Source organism: Dictyostelium purpureum (assembly GCF_000190715.1).
Source record: "Dictyostelium purpureum unplaced genomic scaffold DICPUscaffold_119, whole genome shotgun sequence".
Lineage (NCBI taxonomy): Eukaryota > Evosea > Eumycetozoa > Dictyosteliales > Dictyosteliaceae > Dictyostelium > Dictyostelium purpureum.
In genome coordinates, this window is record NW_003519456.1 from 25167 (window position 1) to 42250 (window position 17084).

Genomic DNA, 17084 nt, shown 5'->3' on the forward strand with positions numbered 1-17084 from the left:
TAATAAATAAATTATAATAGTTTTGTAAATTAATAATAAAGATTTAAAAAAAAAATATTTTTTTTAAGATTTATAATTTTATTTTATTTTATTTATTATATTGTAATAATGATGAAATTTGTATAGATTCAATTGATTTTCTTAATAGTGGGATTTGATTATTATATTCTGAATTAATTGAAAACGATTTCAATTTATAAATTAAGAAATCTAAAACTTTTTTCTTGTGTTGTTGTGGATTTTGATTTATAAACTCTTGTATAATAGTTTGGCATAAAACTCTTACTGAAAAATGTGATGATAATATACCTTGAATTAAAAAGTAAATGTAGTTGTTATAAAAATTTAAATGATATTCTTTTTTAAGTTGGTTAAGGTTGCTAGAGTGATCGTTATTTAAATTTGTTAAATATTTTGGTTGATTAAAAATTATATTTGAAATTAATTGATACTGAAGTAATTGTATATTAAAATTATTATTATTTATATTTTTCAGTGATTGCGATATTAAATCATTAATTATTCCATAGTAATTACTATTATTACTGAATGTTGGTGTTAAATTTTGTAATTTTTGAAGTAATATTAATAAATTTCTATTAATATAGTTACTATCGAAATCGGTGGAACCATAATAACTATTATTACTATCATTATTAATTAAGTTTCCATAGTGATTGAATAGATTTGACTGTACAAATTTTAGAATTTGATAAATTAATTGGTTATCTTTGATTATTAACTCTTCTAGTAAAGTAATTATTGCGTTTGATAAATTTTCGTTTGAATTTTCTGAAAGGATTGCTAATTTTTGTAATAGAGATGCAACTATTAATTCATAATTACTTGATTTTATAATTTGTAAAAATTCTAAACACGATTCGAAGAGGTTTGGTTCTAATAAATTTGTAAATAACAATTCAATTTTCTCTTGAGAGCTCCAATAACTGCTGTCATCTTGTTTCTGGGAGATACTATTCTTTTCGATTTCTAATAATAATTTAAGTGATATTGTTTTAAACCCAATATCATTCAATACTAATAGTGACATGATATTATCTCTAATATTATTATTTATCATTATATTTAATAAAAATTCTTTGATATTATTATATATTAGATTAGTATTATTGTTGTTGTTGTTTGTATCTATATCACTGGTTTCTGTAGTGCTGTCATTGATTGATTGGATATCGCTATTGCTTATTAAACTATATAAAAACTCTAATGAAATTTGGATATTGTAAACTTCTAAAGTTGTAGTATCTATAATTTGGCTATCATCATTACTATTGCTTGTGGTGGATAATGAGATAGTTGGTTTAAATTGATTATTTTTTAAAAGAATTGTTGAATCTAATAAAGTTATGTTATTTATAATTTGTTGAATTGATTTCAATATTGTTTTGTATATTATATGATTTTTTGAAAACTTATTAATTATAAATTGTAAATAATCTAAGAACAGTGGAACTGATGGATCGACTAATATTCCACAATCCAAAGTTTTAATTAAGTTATTATCACCACTATTACTATTGTTAATGGTATTGCTGTTGTTGCTATCATTATTATTTTGAATTGATGATTGTAGTTGATCTTGGTTTTTATTAAATAATAATGATGAAACATAAAATATATTAAATGTTAATTGTTGGAAAATTGAAATTACTTTTGAATCAAATTGATTATTTTGATAGATTAAATGATTTAAAAATAATAATAATAATCGCTTCGACATTTCCTTTAATTCGAATTCAAATAAATTGAAATGTAGGACCAACTGCTTGATATACCAAAATTGTGATACAGCATTGAAGCTATCTCTAATAGTTTGCTTTAAGTATTCTTCCCATAATGAAAAAAATAAGTTTTGTGTTTCAGAACTGCATGTTTTTAAGGTGCTTAATAAATTTACTAAAATTTTTGAACCTTTTAAACTATTTGTTTCTGAAAAGTAAATCAAATTATTATTTTCTTCCTGTTGCTGTTTATTATTGTTATTGTTTTTGTTATTATTAATTGAATAATTTTTGCCAAACAATATAATATTTAATTTTGAATTTATAATTGATTTTAATATTATTTTTGATTTTTCTTTAATTAAATCTTCATTTAGACCTTGTAAAATGGGTGGTAATATGTGATTTTGTAAAGTTAAGTTGTCAAATTTATTATTCATTAAAAATTCTAATAGATTTATAACTAAATTATTATCCTATAAAAAATAAAAAAAAAACAAAATTAGTAATTTTATAATAATGAATTAATTTTATATTATAAATGAATACTTACAATAGTAGATAATGAAATTAAATTATGTATCAGTCTATGAATAAATGAGTTATTTGTATTTGAAAAATAATGAATTAAAATGAAATGGTAATCCTTTGAAATGAATTTACTTTGATATTTTACTAATATTGGTACAAGTGAATGAAGAATGTATTGAGCTTTTTTGGAATCAACTGATAAGGAGTCTGGACTTAAAAACAATGATACAATGTGTTTTCTAATTGAAGTTGGCAGAATTGATTCCAATTCACTTTCGGTGATATTTGAATTTTTAATGTATTTGCTAAGAGTTATAAATGGTTTCTTTCTATGAGTTTGCGAAACTTGATTATGAATATCTAATAATTTATAAAAGTAGCTTTCGATTATTGAAACTGGTGATCTAATTAAACAATCAAATATCCAAACACTAATATTTAAAAATGCTTCATCCTGATTTTTCTTTCTATTTGTTATTTCATTAGATTTATTTGTTGTTGCTATTGCTGTTGATGAAGGTGATGGTATTTTTAAATTTATGCTGTCTTTATTTTTTAAAAAATAAACTAAATTAAAACAAGTCAATTCATATAGGATTTGAAGTGGAACGAAATGAGTATCTTGTAATTGGATTACTCTATTAATAGTGTATAATGATTGAATTGGGGTTACTAAACCACCACCAATACCATATGTATAGTTCATTTGTGGCTGTTGTTGATATTTTTGGTTGTTTTTATAATTATTAGATTGATCTTGCTCTTTATCTTCTTTACCTTCATCAAATAAAAATAATTTTTTAAAAGCATAAAATGGCGGGAGACTAAATCGATAATTAAATTGGTGGTTATAGATCCGGTTCGCTAATGTTTCGATAATCATTGATATATACTCTGGTCTATACATGCAAAATGTTGAAATTACACTATCCATTAAAGTCTTTGCGTCGAATGGGTAAGATTGATTGATTAAAGCCATCAAGTCATTTTCACTTTTCTTCATATCGTTATTAAATAGCTCTACCCAAATATTAACTGTTTTAAGTAAATCATCATCACTAAATTGTATTTGATCTAAAATTTCATTATATAAACTATTGTTTTTGATATTTCTATAGTTAATTTGTTGCTGGTATTGTTGATAGTGATGGTGATGATGCTGTTGATGATATTGGTGTTGTTGTTGTTGTTGATATTGTTGTTGAGGTTGTTGTTGCTGATTATTATAATAGTTTTGTTGATATCTCTGCTGCTGTGACTGTGTCATATATGAATTTGGATTATTTGTCGATGAGTTTCCTCCGCTATTGTCATGACTAACTTTTTTCTTTTTATATGATCTATAATCTGTATAGTCACTATAATTATCATTTTGGTTATTATTGTTATTATTATTATTATTATTGGTACCATTATTATTGTTCGTATTCATATTATTTTTTGAATGCATATTTGAATTATGCATTCTCTTTTTTATTTTTATAAATATTAGAATTTAATTTAAAAATATTTTATTTTTTCTTTTTTTTTTGAATTTTAAAAATTTAAAAAAAAAAAAATAAAAAATGAAAAAATTTATAAAAAAAAAAAAATTAAAAATAAAAAAAATATTTTCATTTTATTTATTTTAATAATTGGTGGTTTTAGTTTTGTTTTTTCTATAAAATAAATAAATGTCAATAGCAAATAAAATTAGAGATAAACTTAAATTAGAAAATAGTGGTGGTCATACAGTTTCAACCAGTGGAACCAAAGTAACAAGATATAGAGCTGGTCAAAGACCTGATTATGCAGATAATGATGAGGAAGAAGATTTCTTTTCAAATATTCAAAATCAAAAGTCAATTAAAGAGGCAGAGGTAAACGACCCTAGATTAAATAGATTTAAAAATAGAGAGGTTTCTTCAAGCTCTGTTGAAGATAGAAAAGCAAGTAGAAGAAGACACCATGACGACGATGAAGATGAAAATGAAAATGAAAATGGTGCCAAATCTCCGGTAGCTGCTGCATCTACCGAAAGAAGAATTCAAAGAACTGAGATTATTAAAGAAGAAGATAGTAAAAGTGGAGGCACTGATATAGTAGATGAAGAAGAAGAAGAAAATGATAGAAGAAGGAGGGCTAGAGAAAGATATCTAAAGAATAAAAGTGATGAACAAGAAGAGCAATTGAAAAAACAGCATCAAGAAGAAAAACAGCATTTTAAGGGTGGTGAAGACGACGATGAGGGCGAAGAAGATGAAGGCTCTAGTGAATATGAAACTGACAGTGAAGATGATGATGATGATGAAAACGACAATGGCTACTGGAACCAACAACCAATATTTAGACCTACATTTGTTAAAAAAGAAGATAGAGGGACCATTAAAACCGATGAGCAATGGGAAAAAGAAGAAAAAGAAGCTCAAATACAATTGGAAAGAGAAAAAGAACAAAGAAAACAAGAAGCCCACAGAAAACTTAAAGAAACATTGGAAAGAGATCGTATTGAAGATGAAATTAAAGAAAGAGAAGCCAAAGAGGAGGAAGACTATGACAACGATGAAGACCCAGATAATAAAAAATACGACCAATGGATTGAAAGAGAAATTGAAAGAGTTAGAAAAGAAATTCATAATAGATTGGTAATAGATTTTGAAAAGAAAGAATTGGAAAGAAGAAGAAACATGACCGATCAAGAGATCCTCCAAGAAAACCCTCAAAAATTCGCCAAAGATAAAAAGAAATTAAAATTTCTTCAAAGAGATTATCATCGTGGTGCTTTCTTTCAAGATGATGAATATATTAAAAATAAAGATTTCTCTGCTCCAACCGGTGAGGATAAATTTAATAAAGAACTATTACCTGAAATTATGCAAGTTAAAAACTTTGGAAAATCTGGAAGAACCAAGTACACGAATTTAAAAGATCAAGATACCTCATCCAAAGACCCTTATTGGAACCAAAACAAATATAGTAATAAAGATAGAGATGTAAAAAGAAATGACGATCATAGTAGAAGAGATAGTGATAGAAGAGATTCGTACGATAGCAGCAGAAGAGACTATGATAGAAGAGACTATGATAGAAGGGACCATGATAGAAGGGACCATGATAGAAGGGACCATGATAGAAGGGACCATGATAGAAGAGACCGTGATAGAAAAGACTCATATGATAGCAGAAAAGACTATGATAGAAGAGATTCAAATAGTGATAGAAGAGATAATAATAGAAAAGACGACAGAAGAGATGACAGAAGAGATAATAGAAGGGGTGAAAATGATAGAAGAGAAGACTATGATAGAAGAGATAAAAAAAACGATAATCAAGACCTGTACGATAAAGGAAATAACGAAAAGCGAACATTAAGATCCTACAATACCTATTAAAAAAAGTATAATAAAATATTTAATAAAAATATTTAATTTTTATTAATCTGTTTATTTATTTGTAAATAATATATTTTAAAAAAAAAACCATTTTTTTTTTTTTTTTTTTTTTTTTTTTTTTTAGAAACTTAGATTTTAAACCATTTTAAAATTTTCTTTAATATATCTATCAACTTCATCACCATTATTACCATTACCATTACTGCCATTATTATCATTATAATTACCAATATTATTTAAACCATTTTTTAATTTTTTCATATATTGACACAATTCTGCATATTTTTTTGAATTATAATATAATTTTAATTTTTCCAATTTCTTTTCATTACGTTTAAAAATATTATAATACCATAACCAAAAGCTATATTTATAATTAATATTCTCTTGTCCTGATTGATAAGCATCCATTTTAAAAAAAGAAACAATTTATATAAAAATTTTTTAGTATAATATTTATTTTATATTTATTAATAATACACCAATTTTTTATTTAAAGGTTAATAAATAACAACAATAGTATTACTCCTACTCCATACAAATAAAATTTTTAAAAAAAAAAAAATATTCTTTTTATTAATTTTTTTTTTAAGTTAGTTCATGGCTCAAATATTATATATAAATATTTTTTTTTTTTACTGTATGAAAGTTTTTTAAAGGGTTTTAATATTGTTGGTAAACCCCGTGTGTTAATCAATGTGTTATACCCGTTCTAATTAATTTTTACGAGTGGTAAGAGGGGTGGTTATCTGTAAGATTTAAGATAGGATTAAAAACAAAGAGACACAAAAAAAAAAGAAAAAATAAATGTTTTTAGGTTTTTGTTTGGATTATTACAGAAAAATGTGTTTTTTCTGTGTTAAAAAAAATGAATTATTATATGAAGATTTCAACAATAAGGTTATTGTTATTTTTATTATAAGAAAAAAAAAATTTTATTTTAAAATTACTACAATTTTTATTATGATTTGATTTTGAGTTATATTATTAATTTATTATTATTTTATTTATTATTTAATTTATTAATTTATTCATTTATTATTTATTATTTATTATTTATTTAATTTTAATCTTTATTTAATTTTGAAATTAATTTATTTTTTTTCTTTTTTACAGCTTCAAATTTTATTAAAGTTTTACCAATTCTAAGTCTATCACCTGGTAATAAATAAGCTTTGCTGACTCTTTTATGATTTACTCTTGTGCCATGACCTGAACCTAAATCTATAATGATAACCGAGTTATCAGAAACTTCAATTTTACAATGACTTCTAGATACCTGTTTATCATCAAGAGTGACTGTGCACGAATCGGAACGACCAATAGTTGTAGTGCCCAAATTAAGTTTAAAAGTTGATGGTTTTTCGGTTGGTGCCATATTGGGTGGTGTTACAATGATGGTAGCTGTGAATTTTTTACCGTAACCTGTAATTGGATGTTGTTGAACGCCCTCTTCCGAGATTCTTGGTTGTTGATTTAATTTTAGTCTATCCATTGATGGCATATCGAGTACTTTTTTACCTTCTTTTGAATTATTTAATGCTAAAATCCAATCTTTCATTGCAACATGGTGCTTTGCCTTTAAAATATAAACACTTAATGGTGTTTGTAATTTAAAGCAATGTTTATTATCTGGTAATTCCATAATTGAAATATCAGTATATTTTAATGTAATAACACCTTGTGGTGGCTATAAATAAAAATAAAAAATTAATAAAATGATAATCATAGACAATATTTTATATTTTAACTTACCAATTTAGAACTTTTATAATAGTACAAGCATTTGTCAATTAAAACGAAATAATAACTTTTCCAGACTACTTGATCATCATTATCCTCCATCATTAAGAGATTGCCTGATTTTTCTTTTTTTGATTTGTTGAGTACATGTTTTGAATAGGTATCAATTTCTTGTAAGAGAACTAAAAGACGATCGAGTTCTACTTGAGTTTTTTGTTCGAATAATGGTGATACGATCTTGTAATTCTCGAGACGTTCATCATAGTCGTTTGGTTCTAAATTTGTTTTAATAAGATTTTGGAGAACGTTGTTCCATCTTTCAAACTCTTCATTTGATACAGCGCAAACAGAGTCGATACGTTTATTTGAAAAGATTTGTAATTGATAATTTGAAACTTGTGAAGTTTTCATATCGATAATATTCTTTTCTAAAAGGCTAATTGGTGGAGTAACAAATGAAATTGTAATAACACCTTTTGGTTTTTTCGATCCCTTATTTTTATAATAATGCAATTGATTACCAGTGAGAACAAAATAATATTTCTTCCAACCCGATGTGAATCTGCTCTTCTTTAATAGTTCACCTTGGATGAGTGTTTGGTTTTCGTCGCAGTCTAATGTCCAACTACGGTCGATAATCGAGAGGTATGATGAGATCTTTTTATCTAATGCACTTTGTTGTTCTGTTAAAACTCTAATATCAGTCTTATCTTTTTTTGATTTAGCATGATGTGTTCTGGCATCGTCCAACTCTTCATCAGATGAATCATAGGCAGGGGTTTGGGCTACTTTTGACTTTGTAGATTTACTTGACTTTGATGGTGATGAACTGCTACTAGCACCTTTACTCTTTGAATCTTTTTTATTTTTTGATGCTGCTGTTGTTAAATGTTTATCATCGTCATCTTCATCTTCGGATGATGAATATGCATTGTAGCTGTAATAATTATTATTTAATCTTGTATTAAACTCTTCTTCTGTAATAAATGTTGATCTTCTACCACTGCCACTTGCGCTGCTGCCCTTGGTGAAAACATCTTGATTGGATCTATGAATTCTATCAAACTCATCTTCTTCGTAAAGTGGGTTACTTGAAACTGGTTTAATTGATGACGATGATGATTTATTGTTTACTGTACCAACTCTCTCGTTGTCGCTATCATCAGAAAATCTATTCTTGTTTGTTTTGCTTTTATTTTTGTGAAGTGGCTCCTCTACAAACTCGTCTTCATCGCTTAAATCGACTAATTTACCAAAATTCATTTTAAAACTTATATATTATTATATTATTATTATTATTGTATTATATTATAAATTTATAAAAATAAAATTAAAATGTGTGGGAAAAAATTATTTTATATTATTAAAAAAAATAAAAAATAAAATAAAAAAATAAAACAATTGTATTTATGTGGATAAAATATAAATATATTTTTTGTGTGATAGTTTTTTATATTTCAAAAATACTATTTATTTTATTGCAAAAAACCTAAAAATAATAAATATCATTTGAGCTAAAAAATAATTAAAAAAAAAAAAATAAAAAAAAATAAAATTATTTTTTTTTTTTTTATATAAATATTTTTGTTGTTTTTTTTAAAAAAAGTTATTTTTTTGCATAATTCAAAGAACATTATTTTTTGAGATTCAAACCAACAGAGCACACCTAACAACTTTTACAAAAACACACACCAGACATAATGCACGAATTAACACATTCAAATAATTACTGTATGAGATATTTTTTTTTCAAAGATTACGATTTGATAATAATAATTTAAAAATAATATAAAAAATAAATATAACTGAAATATTATAATAACTGATTATTTTGGTAAAAAAAATAGTAAAAGAAATAGTAAAAAAAAAAATAATAAAAAGGATTATTTTGGCAAAAGAATGAATAAAAAAAGATAAAAAAAAAAAGATAAAAAAAAAAATAAAATAAAAATAGATAAATTTATATGAAAAATGATTATGAAGTTAGAATAATAAATGAAATATTTGTTCATACCAAATTCATTTTTTCTTTTTGAATATAAAAAAAGATAAAAACACAGAAGAGTGGTGTGGTATAAAAAATAAATATTTTTTTAATATTTTTTATTTATTTTTATTTTTATTTTTTAATTTTTATATTTATATTTATATTTATTCCATTATTAAAATAATTATATAGATTAATTTAATAATTCATTCAGTTTTTTAATTAAAATGTCAATAATAAATAATAAAAATAAAAATGATTTAAGTGTTTCAAAAGATAATATTGAAACATTTAATGAAATATTAAAAGAATTACAAAAAAGTGGATTTAAATCAATGATATGCAATTTAGATGATGAAGTTGTTTATTGTGGTTCCGATGATTGTGAAATGATTAAATTCAACGAAATTGTAGAAATAAAGAACATTTTTAATGGAAGCAATCCTTTAGGATTTTTTATAGGTGGACAAAGGTATTTTTTAAAGCTCTCAGATGATTATACAATTAGAGGTTCAGGATGCTCCGGTATTACAGAAAATATAATTATAGAAAGAACAAATAACAATAAATGCTTTATATCAATTTACGATGCCATCAACACAAGTATCAACGATGCAGAAGAAAAATTCCAATTAATATTAAAATATTATTTTAAAAACAATAAAGATGAAATAATTTCAAATAATTATAAATAAAATAAAAAAATTATTTATTTATTTGTTTATTTATGTATTTTATTTATTTATTTTTTATTTTTTAAATTTAATTTAATTAACATATAATGATGATGTGTATACAATATCTCTTTTAATTAATTTAATGGCTTCTTCCATTTTTTGTAATAGTTTTGTATCACCAATAACACGAGCGGCATTTCTTACTTCTTGACAGGTTTCCCCAATTCTTGTTATGGCTCTGACGATTGAACCTTCTAAAACATTGGTTAATTTACAAATATCATTGAATGGAGTGCCTCTAGCCCATTCATAAACTACTTGCATTAAACCAAATTTAAGTGTGGTTTCTAATTTTTCTTCTGGAGATACATCTAGACCATTCTTTGATTCGACTTGATAGGTTTTGGTGGCAATTTCAATGAGTTTTTTTCTAGCTTCATCTAAACGTGGTGTAAGAATTGGTTCAAGGGCGTCCTTTTCTTGGAAGATTAAACATGAGAGTACGGATACTACTTCACTTGGTTCTAAAGAGATAAAAGCATTTTCAAAGATTAATTCTGTTGGAACCAACTCTTCGCAAGTATTAATTTCACGACTAACTCTACCCTTAAGTGTAACTGAATTATCTTGATCGATATAACCCAACTCTTTGAGGATATCTAATCTAATGTTGAATTGTGGCATAAGTTTTAAATTTTCATCACTAGCAGTATACTTGTAATCTCTGATGGCTTCTTGTAATTGATGTTTCTTTTCAGTAAGTTCGTAGTGTTCTGCTAATCTAGGACATTTATGGCATTTTGATTGTGGTATAAGTTTTTCAATTTTTTCTAAATGTTCATAGGTGGTGACGAAATTTACATCTTTAAGCTTTAATTGGTGAATTGGATCAATGGCTTTTGGACCTAATGGTAATGGATACTCTTCGATAATACGTTGCAATTGTTGTTCTAATGAGTTGGTTGCGATTGGGTCGGCAGATTCGATTAGCTTTATATCAACCTTAATCTTTTCATCACAAACTTTTTTAATATCTGAACCATTTGAAATTGTGATTTGATGACCTTCAAATGCATTGTTTGAGGATGATTTTAATGAAAAGATTTTAAATGTTCTGTTGACTTGGTTGTTGGTATATTGCTTAATAATTTCTGTGTTACATTGAATGATGACACCGATGGTATAACTGTTGTATTTCATTTCGTCATCATTTGATAATACTAACACTCTACCAGGTGAGAAATGATTTGAGTTTGGTAAATTTAAGATTGTCTTTTGAATTCTTTCATTAATATTTTTAGATTGTGAAAAGAGTGAATAGTAATTTTCAATATCTGGCTCGCCTAAAATACATTCAATTTCGCCTAATGATTTATATTGTTCTGTAAGTTTTGAAATTTGTTTTTCAATATCTGGAATTTCTTGTTGACTGCTAAATTCTGAAAATGAACGTTTAATCATATCTTCAACTTTAAAATCTGGTACACGTAATAAATTTAAAATCATATTATAGGTTAATCTAAATTGACTGTTTAATCTTGATGGTGTACCAAGTAACATTGATTCAATGGTTGCTTGTTCTGGAATATCTTTCCAATAAGTTATAATAACTGTACCAACTTTATCTAAACCTCTACGACCTAAAAAATAATATAAATAAATTAGTATTTATTATTATTATTATTGTAATAATATATCTTTAGTAATACATACCAGCTCTACCAGACATTTGAGTATATTCACCAGGTAAAAGATCTCTAAATGTAATTCCATCATGTTTTCTAGTATTACTATAAACTACGGTTTTGGCAGGCATGTTTACACCCATGGCAAAGGTTTCAGTAGCAAAGAGTACTTTAACTAAACTTTTTGAGAATAAAATTTCGACCAATTCCTTAACGATTGGTAATAAGCCACCATGATGGACACCAATACCACGCTCTAATAATTCTCTCATTTGTAAAATTTGTGGTAAAGTTTTATCATCTTCGCAAAGTCTACCTAAAGATTGTTCTATAAATTGACGAATTTGACTTTTTTCATTACTTTGTGTCAAATTAATGGTACTACCTAAAGAGCTTGCATATTCTTGACATTTGTTTTTACTGAATGAGAAAATAATAACTGGTAATTGCTGTTTATCTTTTAGAGTTGTAATTAATTTTGACCAACCGGAACTATTGTTATTTGAACCACCTTGTCTTGCACCACCACCGCCTCCACGTTGATTTGGTTTATTTGAATTGTTTTTGTATAGTGAATTAAAAGCATCATTATAACCACCTGGGAGGAATTTTCTAGTGCTATCAACAATTTTGAACATTTCATTGGAGGGTGTGTGGATGTAGTGCTCTAATGGAATTGGACGTTTGGTGGTACCAATGACATAGATTGGGATTTGTTTGGTTCTACCAATCCAATTTGCAAACTCTAATGGATTTGAAACTGTGGCAGAAAGGAATACCATTTTGACATAAGGTGGCAACATAATAATGACTTCTTCCCAAACTACACCTCTTTCTAAATCATTAAGATAATGGACTTCATCAAAGATTACCCACTCTATATCACGGATTAAATCGGCACCTTTATAGAGCATAGATCTAAGAATTTCTGTAGTTAATACCAAACAGCTACTAGCAGGACTAATTGAAACATCACCAGTAATTAAACCAACATCATTAAATGTATTTTTGAAATCTCTAAACTTTTGATTCGATAATGCTTTGATGGGTGAGGTATAGATTGCTCTTGTCATATTTTTAGCGGCCATGGCAATAGCATATTCAGCGATAACGGTTTTACCAGCAGAGGTATGTGCAGTAATAAATACAGAGTCGCCTTGCTCCATATGTAAAATAGCTTGCTTTTGGAAAGAGTCTAATTCGAATGGGTATTCAATAGCTGGGTTTGCAATTAAATCTGATAATGGTGATAAAATTTCTTTCTTGTCCTCGAAACCCCATTGTCTTTCGGCAGACCCTTTAGAATCTTCTTTTTCTTCTTCTTCTGGTTGTTGCTTGGTATTATCTTTTTCTACATCGATTAAATTATCAATATCTTGTTTTTCATTGATTTCACCGACTTGGTCTTGATTGGCAATAGACTCATCAACCTCATCCTCTTCATTTAGATCACTATCTTGACTTTCAATTGATTGGTTTTCTTCATTTTCTTCTAATTTTAATTGTTGTTCAATTTCTTTTTCCAAATCTTTTAATGTATAATTAAAGCTTACAGTGTCGTCATCTTCATTACCTGCTTCTTCTTGTTGCTCTTGTAAAGATTTTGTAAAGTCTAAAATACCATTGTCTAAACCTGGAGGAGTTGTCAAGAGTGATTTCGAGTGCCAAAATTGTACCCAATCAAATTTATCACGTAATTCACCAATTGTTGTTAAATTTGATTGCATTGAAGGTTTAACACCACCTGGAAGAAATGGTAAATTTGATGTGTTACCACGATGAAAATAATCTTTTGATGTACCGGCTGGACTTTGACTCCATGGTCTGTCTAATGATGTTGAGTTACTTGAATTAATATCTGTATTTATGAATACCTCTCTGTAATTTGTAATTGAAATTTGATAATGAATTTTATCAATAACTAACTCTACAGTTGAACATGGTATTGATAATTCTCTTTCAATTAATAATTTATAATTCCAATTATCTGTATTAATTTGTCTTGGCCAAACTAAATAATCATTATTATTACTATCAATACTATTACCATTATTATTATTATTATTATTATATTGATCATTATTATCAAAATTTAAGTATTTTAAATTTAAATTTTCTAAAATTTTATCAACATTGAAATTATTTTCTTTAAATAAATTTAAAAACTAATGGTAAAAGAGTAAAATTAGTATTGTTTTTTTTATTAATAAACATTTATATTATAATATTACATTGTTATTTGGTTTTGATGGTGGTAATTCTTTATTACTTGGTTGTATGGGTGTGATTTCGGGTTGTGATGTTAATGTTATTGGATTTACCCACCAATTTGGTAAATCGACTGATTCGTTTGTATTTTGTTGTTTATTTAAATTTTTATTTGGTTTTTCATTACTATTATTTGTTTCTAAAATATTTAATTCATTCAAAAATGAATCTATATCTTTTAATTCTTCTGTCATTTTTTAAGAAAATTTATGAAATATGTAATATAATATAAAATTGAAAAAAATGAATTTAGTTTTAAAAAAAAAATGAAAAGAAAAAAAAATTTTTTAAAATTTTTTTTTTTTTTTATTTAAATTTGATAATTTTAATTGAAAAAAACCAAATAAAAAATAAATATAAAAAAGGAATATATAACTTTATTTATTGATCGATTAATTAGTTATTTTAGTTTATTTACAAATTCTTTTTTTTTTTTTTTTTTTTTTTTTTTTTTTTTATATTTGATTTTTTGATTATTGTTTATATAACGTTTGACCTAATATTAATAAACTGTTGATATTGTCGTTAATATCTGTATAAAAATAAATTAGCTCTTCATTTAAACCATCATAATACATCCAACAAATGTTTTTTTGTGGTTTTTCAATGGTGACTCTTTTTACTAGTGGGTAATCTTCATCGAAATCGGTTATTGTGAAATTAATGTTTTTATTTCCGTTAACATTACCAATGAGTTCTTGGTTTGAACCTAAATATATGTTAAAGTTGTAATTAAAATCGTTTGAATAATATCCGATAAATTGATCATTTATTTGTTGTTGAATTTTTTCTTTTTCTTTTTGTTGTTGGAGTTGTTGCTGTTGTTGTTGCTCTAATAGTATTTCAGTGTAAATTGGAATTAGAAATTGTAAGCTGTCTCTAGTGAATAAATCTTCAGTATATATTGAATACTGCGATGAATAAAATAGACCCAATTTTAAATCTTTTGATAATGCAACTTGGGATCTGTAGCCTGTTGCTATACCTGCTTTTGATTGGTACCAAATTTCATTGCCACTGTCGTAATAGAATTCGAAGGGTGTGCCATAAGCACTCGAGCCATCGTTGTCTAGATACATTGGCAAAAGCATTTCGTTGAGTGTCGATGATTTCAATATCTCTTCGTTTCCATTTAATAAAAATATAATAAATTTCGATATATCACTTGTTGTTGAAAATAAACCTCCTGAAGGGTTACTCCATCCAAGTGTTTGTCTATTCTCTACTATCTCCCACGACCCATTACTTGTTCGTTGTACCCCTAGTGCTAGATTATCCTGTATTGAGCTGTAGTTAAATGTTGATCCTGTCATCTCCAATGGCTTTAGTATATAGTTTTCAATATACTGTTCATAAGGCATTTGAATTGCTTTCGACAATGCATTACCCAGTAGCGATACTCCTAAATTTGAATAATGAACCATTTGATTTTGCGGTAAAATTGTAAACATTTGTGATACTTTTTTTAATATTATCTCTTCAGTGCAATTATCAGTTCCGACATATTGTGTATCGCATGGTAATTCTCTTGGTAGACCTGATAGATGTCCAGATAGCTCTCTTAATGTGATGCTATTTTCTTGATCATAAATACTAGTGATTGAAAACTCTGGGTAATAAATTTCGACTTGGTCATCTATCGAGTTTATAATTCCTTTATCTCTTAGTTGATACATCATCAAATCTGTAAATAATTTAGTTAAGCTTGCAATTTGTACACTATGTGTATAAAAAATAGTTATTGTTAGTATGTATATTGGTTTTGTTTTGCAATTTTTTCAACTTACTTATTATCTATTGTAAGCAAATCTGATGAAATATCCAATGGATTAACATTACCATATGCCTTGCTCCATACGACTTCATCCATATACACTATAGATGCCACAAAACTTTCTATATTATTTGCTTTCATTTCGTTTTGTAAAAATGAATCGATTTTTTCATATGCACTAATCAATCTTGTGTCATTTTGATTGATTTTGACGGGTTGTGGATATGTGGGACAAGTAGAATTAAATTGGAGATTTATTACAAAAACTAATATTGTTATAATGAATTTACTAAATTTCATATTTCATATTTTGAATTTATTAAAAATATGTATAAAAAATAAAAAATTAAAATAAATAAAAAAAGAAAAATAAAAAGAAAAAATTAAAAAAATTTTAAAAAAAAAAATCTTTTGGTGTTTCAAAAACTTAATCATAAGATAAAAAAAAATTTTGAAATGGAAAAGATTTAGAATTTTAAATGAAAAAATAAAAAATGTTTATTACATTTATCAAATTATTAGAAAAAAAAAAATTTGTGTTGGATCATGATTTTATAATGGGAATCTTGGTGGTGGTGGATTGATATCATCTTCAGCCATTTTGTTAGTTGATGAAGTAGCAAGGTATAAGGTATCAGCTTTACGAGTGGTAGTGTTTGATGAACCTTTGTTTGATGATTTGGTACCAGCTAAGTTAGTTAAAGCGTCTTTTTTTTAAATAAAATAAAAATAAATTAATATTTAATTACTTTGAAATATATTAATATGTATTTTTTATTTACCAATTAACATTGTGTTATGATTATATTTTGATTACAACTAATAATAAAAAAACTAAAAATTATAAAAGAATTTATAGTTTTATAAAAAAATAAAAAATAATAAAAAATAATAAAAATATTATATCACTATCAATCTCTACTTATAAGCTGCAAATATAAAATTATAATAAAATTTTCCAAACTAATATTTGATTGGGTATTAAATATGATAAATATCAATGTATTTTAAATCAAAAATTACGAGTGTTTTTTTTATTATGGATAGTTTTGGTATATTTAAAAAAAAAAATTTTTAAAAAAAAAAAACATAATATTTGCAATGAATTTTCAAAAATTTTATATTTAATGCACACACACCATATATTTTTTTTAAAAAATAAATATTATTATATTTTCAATAACCAATCAACAATCACCTTATGGATTATTTATAATGACAAATATAAAAAAAAAAAATTTTGTTGTTTTTGTTAAATAAAAAAATTTTGTGGTTAAAAAAAAACAATTTTTTTTTTAAAAAAAAA

General features: G+C 25.4%; 7 protein-coding genes across 7 annotated transcripts; 2 read left to right on the forward strand and 5 right to left on the reverse strand.

Annotated features, from left to right (window-relative positions):
* Positions 1-88: 88 nt before the first annotated feature.
* On the reverse strand, positions 89-3738 carry DICPUDRAFT_152202 (uncharacterized protein; the record flags this gene model as incomplete). Its single annotated transcript, XM_003287967.1, has 2 exons — positions 89-2218; positions 2296-3738. The coding sequence occupies 2 exons, from the start codon at positions 3736-3738 to the stop codon at positions 89-91; spliced, it is 3573 nt and encodes a 1190-aa protein (XP_003288015.1).
* Positions 3739-4921: 1183 nt separating this feature from the next.
* On the forward strand, positions 4922-5721 carry DICPUDRAFT_92024 (uncharacterized protein). Its single transcript, XM_003287948.1, has one exon. The coding sequence runs from the start codon at positions 4940-4942 to the stop codon at positions 5642-5644; it is 705 nt and encodes a 234-aa protein (XP_003287996.1). The 5' UTR covers positions 4922-4939; the 3' UTR covers positions 5645-5721.
* A 58-nt stretch (positions 5722-5779) lies between these two features.
* Positions 5780-6055, reverse strand: DICPUDRAFT_152204 (uncharacterized protein; the record flags this gene model as incomplete). Its single annotated transcript, XM_003287968.1, has 1 exon — positions 5780-6055. The coding sequence occupies one exon, from the start codon at positions 6053-6055 to the stop codon at positions 5780-5782; it is 276 nt and encodes a 91-aa protein (XP_003288016.1).
* Positions 6056-6710: 655 nt separating this feature from the next.
* On the reverse strand, positions 6711-8650 carry DICPUDRAFT_152205 (uncharacterized protein; the record flags this gene model as incomplete). Its single annotated transcript, XM_003287969.1, has 2 exons — positions 6711-7334; positions 7400-8650. The coding sequence occupies 2 exons, from the start codon at positions 8648-8650 to the stop codon at positions 6711-6713; spliced, it is 1875 nt and encodes a 624-aa protein (XP_003288017.1).
* A 951-nt stretch (positions 8651-9601) lies between these two features.
* DICPUDRAFT_78843 (uncharacterized protein) lies at positions 9602-10069 on the forward strand (the record flags this gene model as incomplete). Its single annotated transcript, XM_003287949.1, has 1 exon — positions 9602-10069. The coding sequence occupies one exon, from the start codon at positions 9602-9604 to the stop codon at positions 10067-10069; it is 468 nt and encodes a 155-aa protein (XP_003287997.1).
* Positions 10070-10141: 72 nt separating this feature from the next.
* DICPUDRAFT_152207 (uncharacterized protein) lies at positions 10142-14198 on the reverse strand (the record flags this gene model as incomplete). The annotated part of the gene is made up of 3 exons (XM_003287970.1): positions 10142-11691; positions 11765-13882; positions 14006-14198. 3 exons carry the CDS (start codon positions 14196-14198, stop codon positions 10142-10144), a joined length of 3861 nt encoding a protein of 1286 aa, XP_003288018.1.
* A 279-nt stretch (positions 14199-14477) lies between these two features.
* Positions 14478-16078, reverse strand: DICPUDRAFT_152208 (uncharacterized protein; the record flags this gene model as incomplete). Its single annotated transcript, XM_003287971.1, has 2 exons — positions 14478-15723; positions 15792-16078. The coding sequence occupies 2 exons, from the start codon at positions 16076-16078 to the stop codon at positions 14478-14480; spliced, it is 1533 nt and encodes a 510-aa protein (XP_003288019.1).
* Positions 16079-17084: the final 1006 nt, after the last annotated feature.

Bases quoted from the DNA above. Each gene is read 5' to 3' on its own strand.
- DICPUDRAFT_92024 (XM_003287948.1), top strand. From the start codon at position 4,940: ATGACCGATCAAGAGATCCTCCAAGAAAACCCTCAAAAATTCGCCAAA.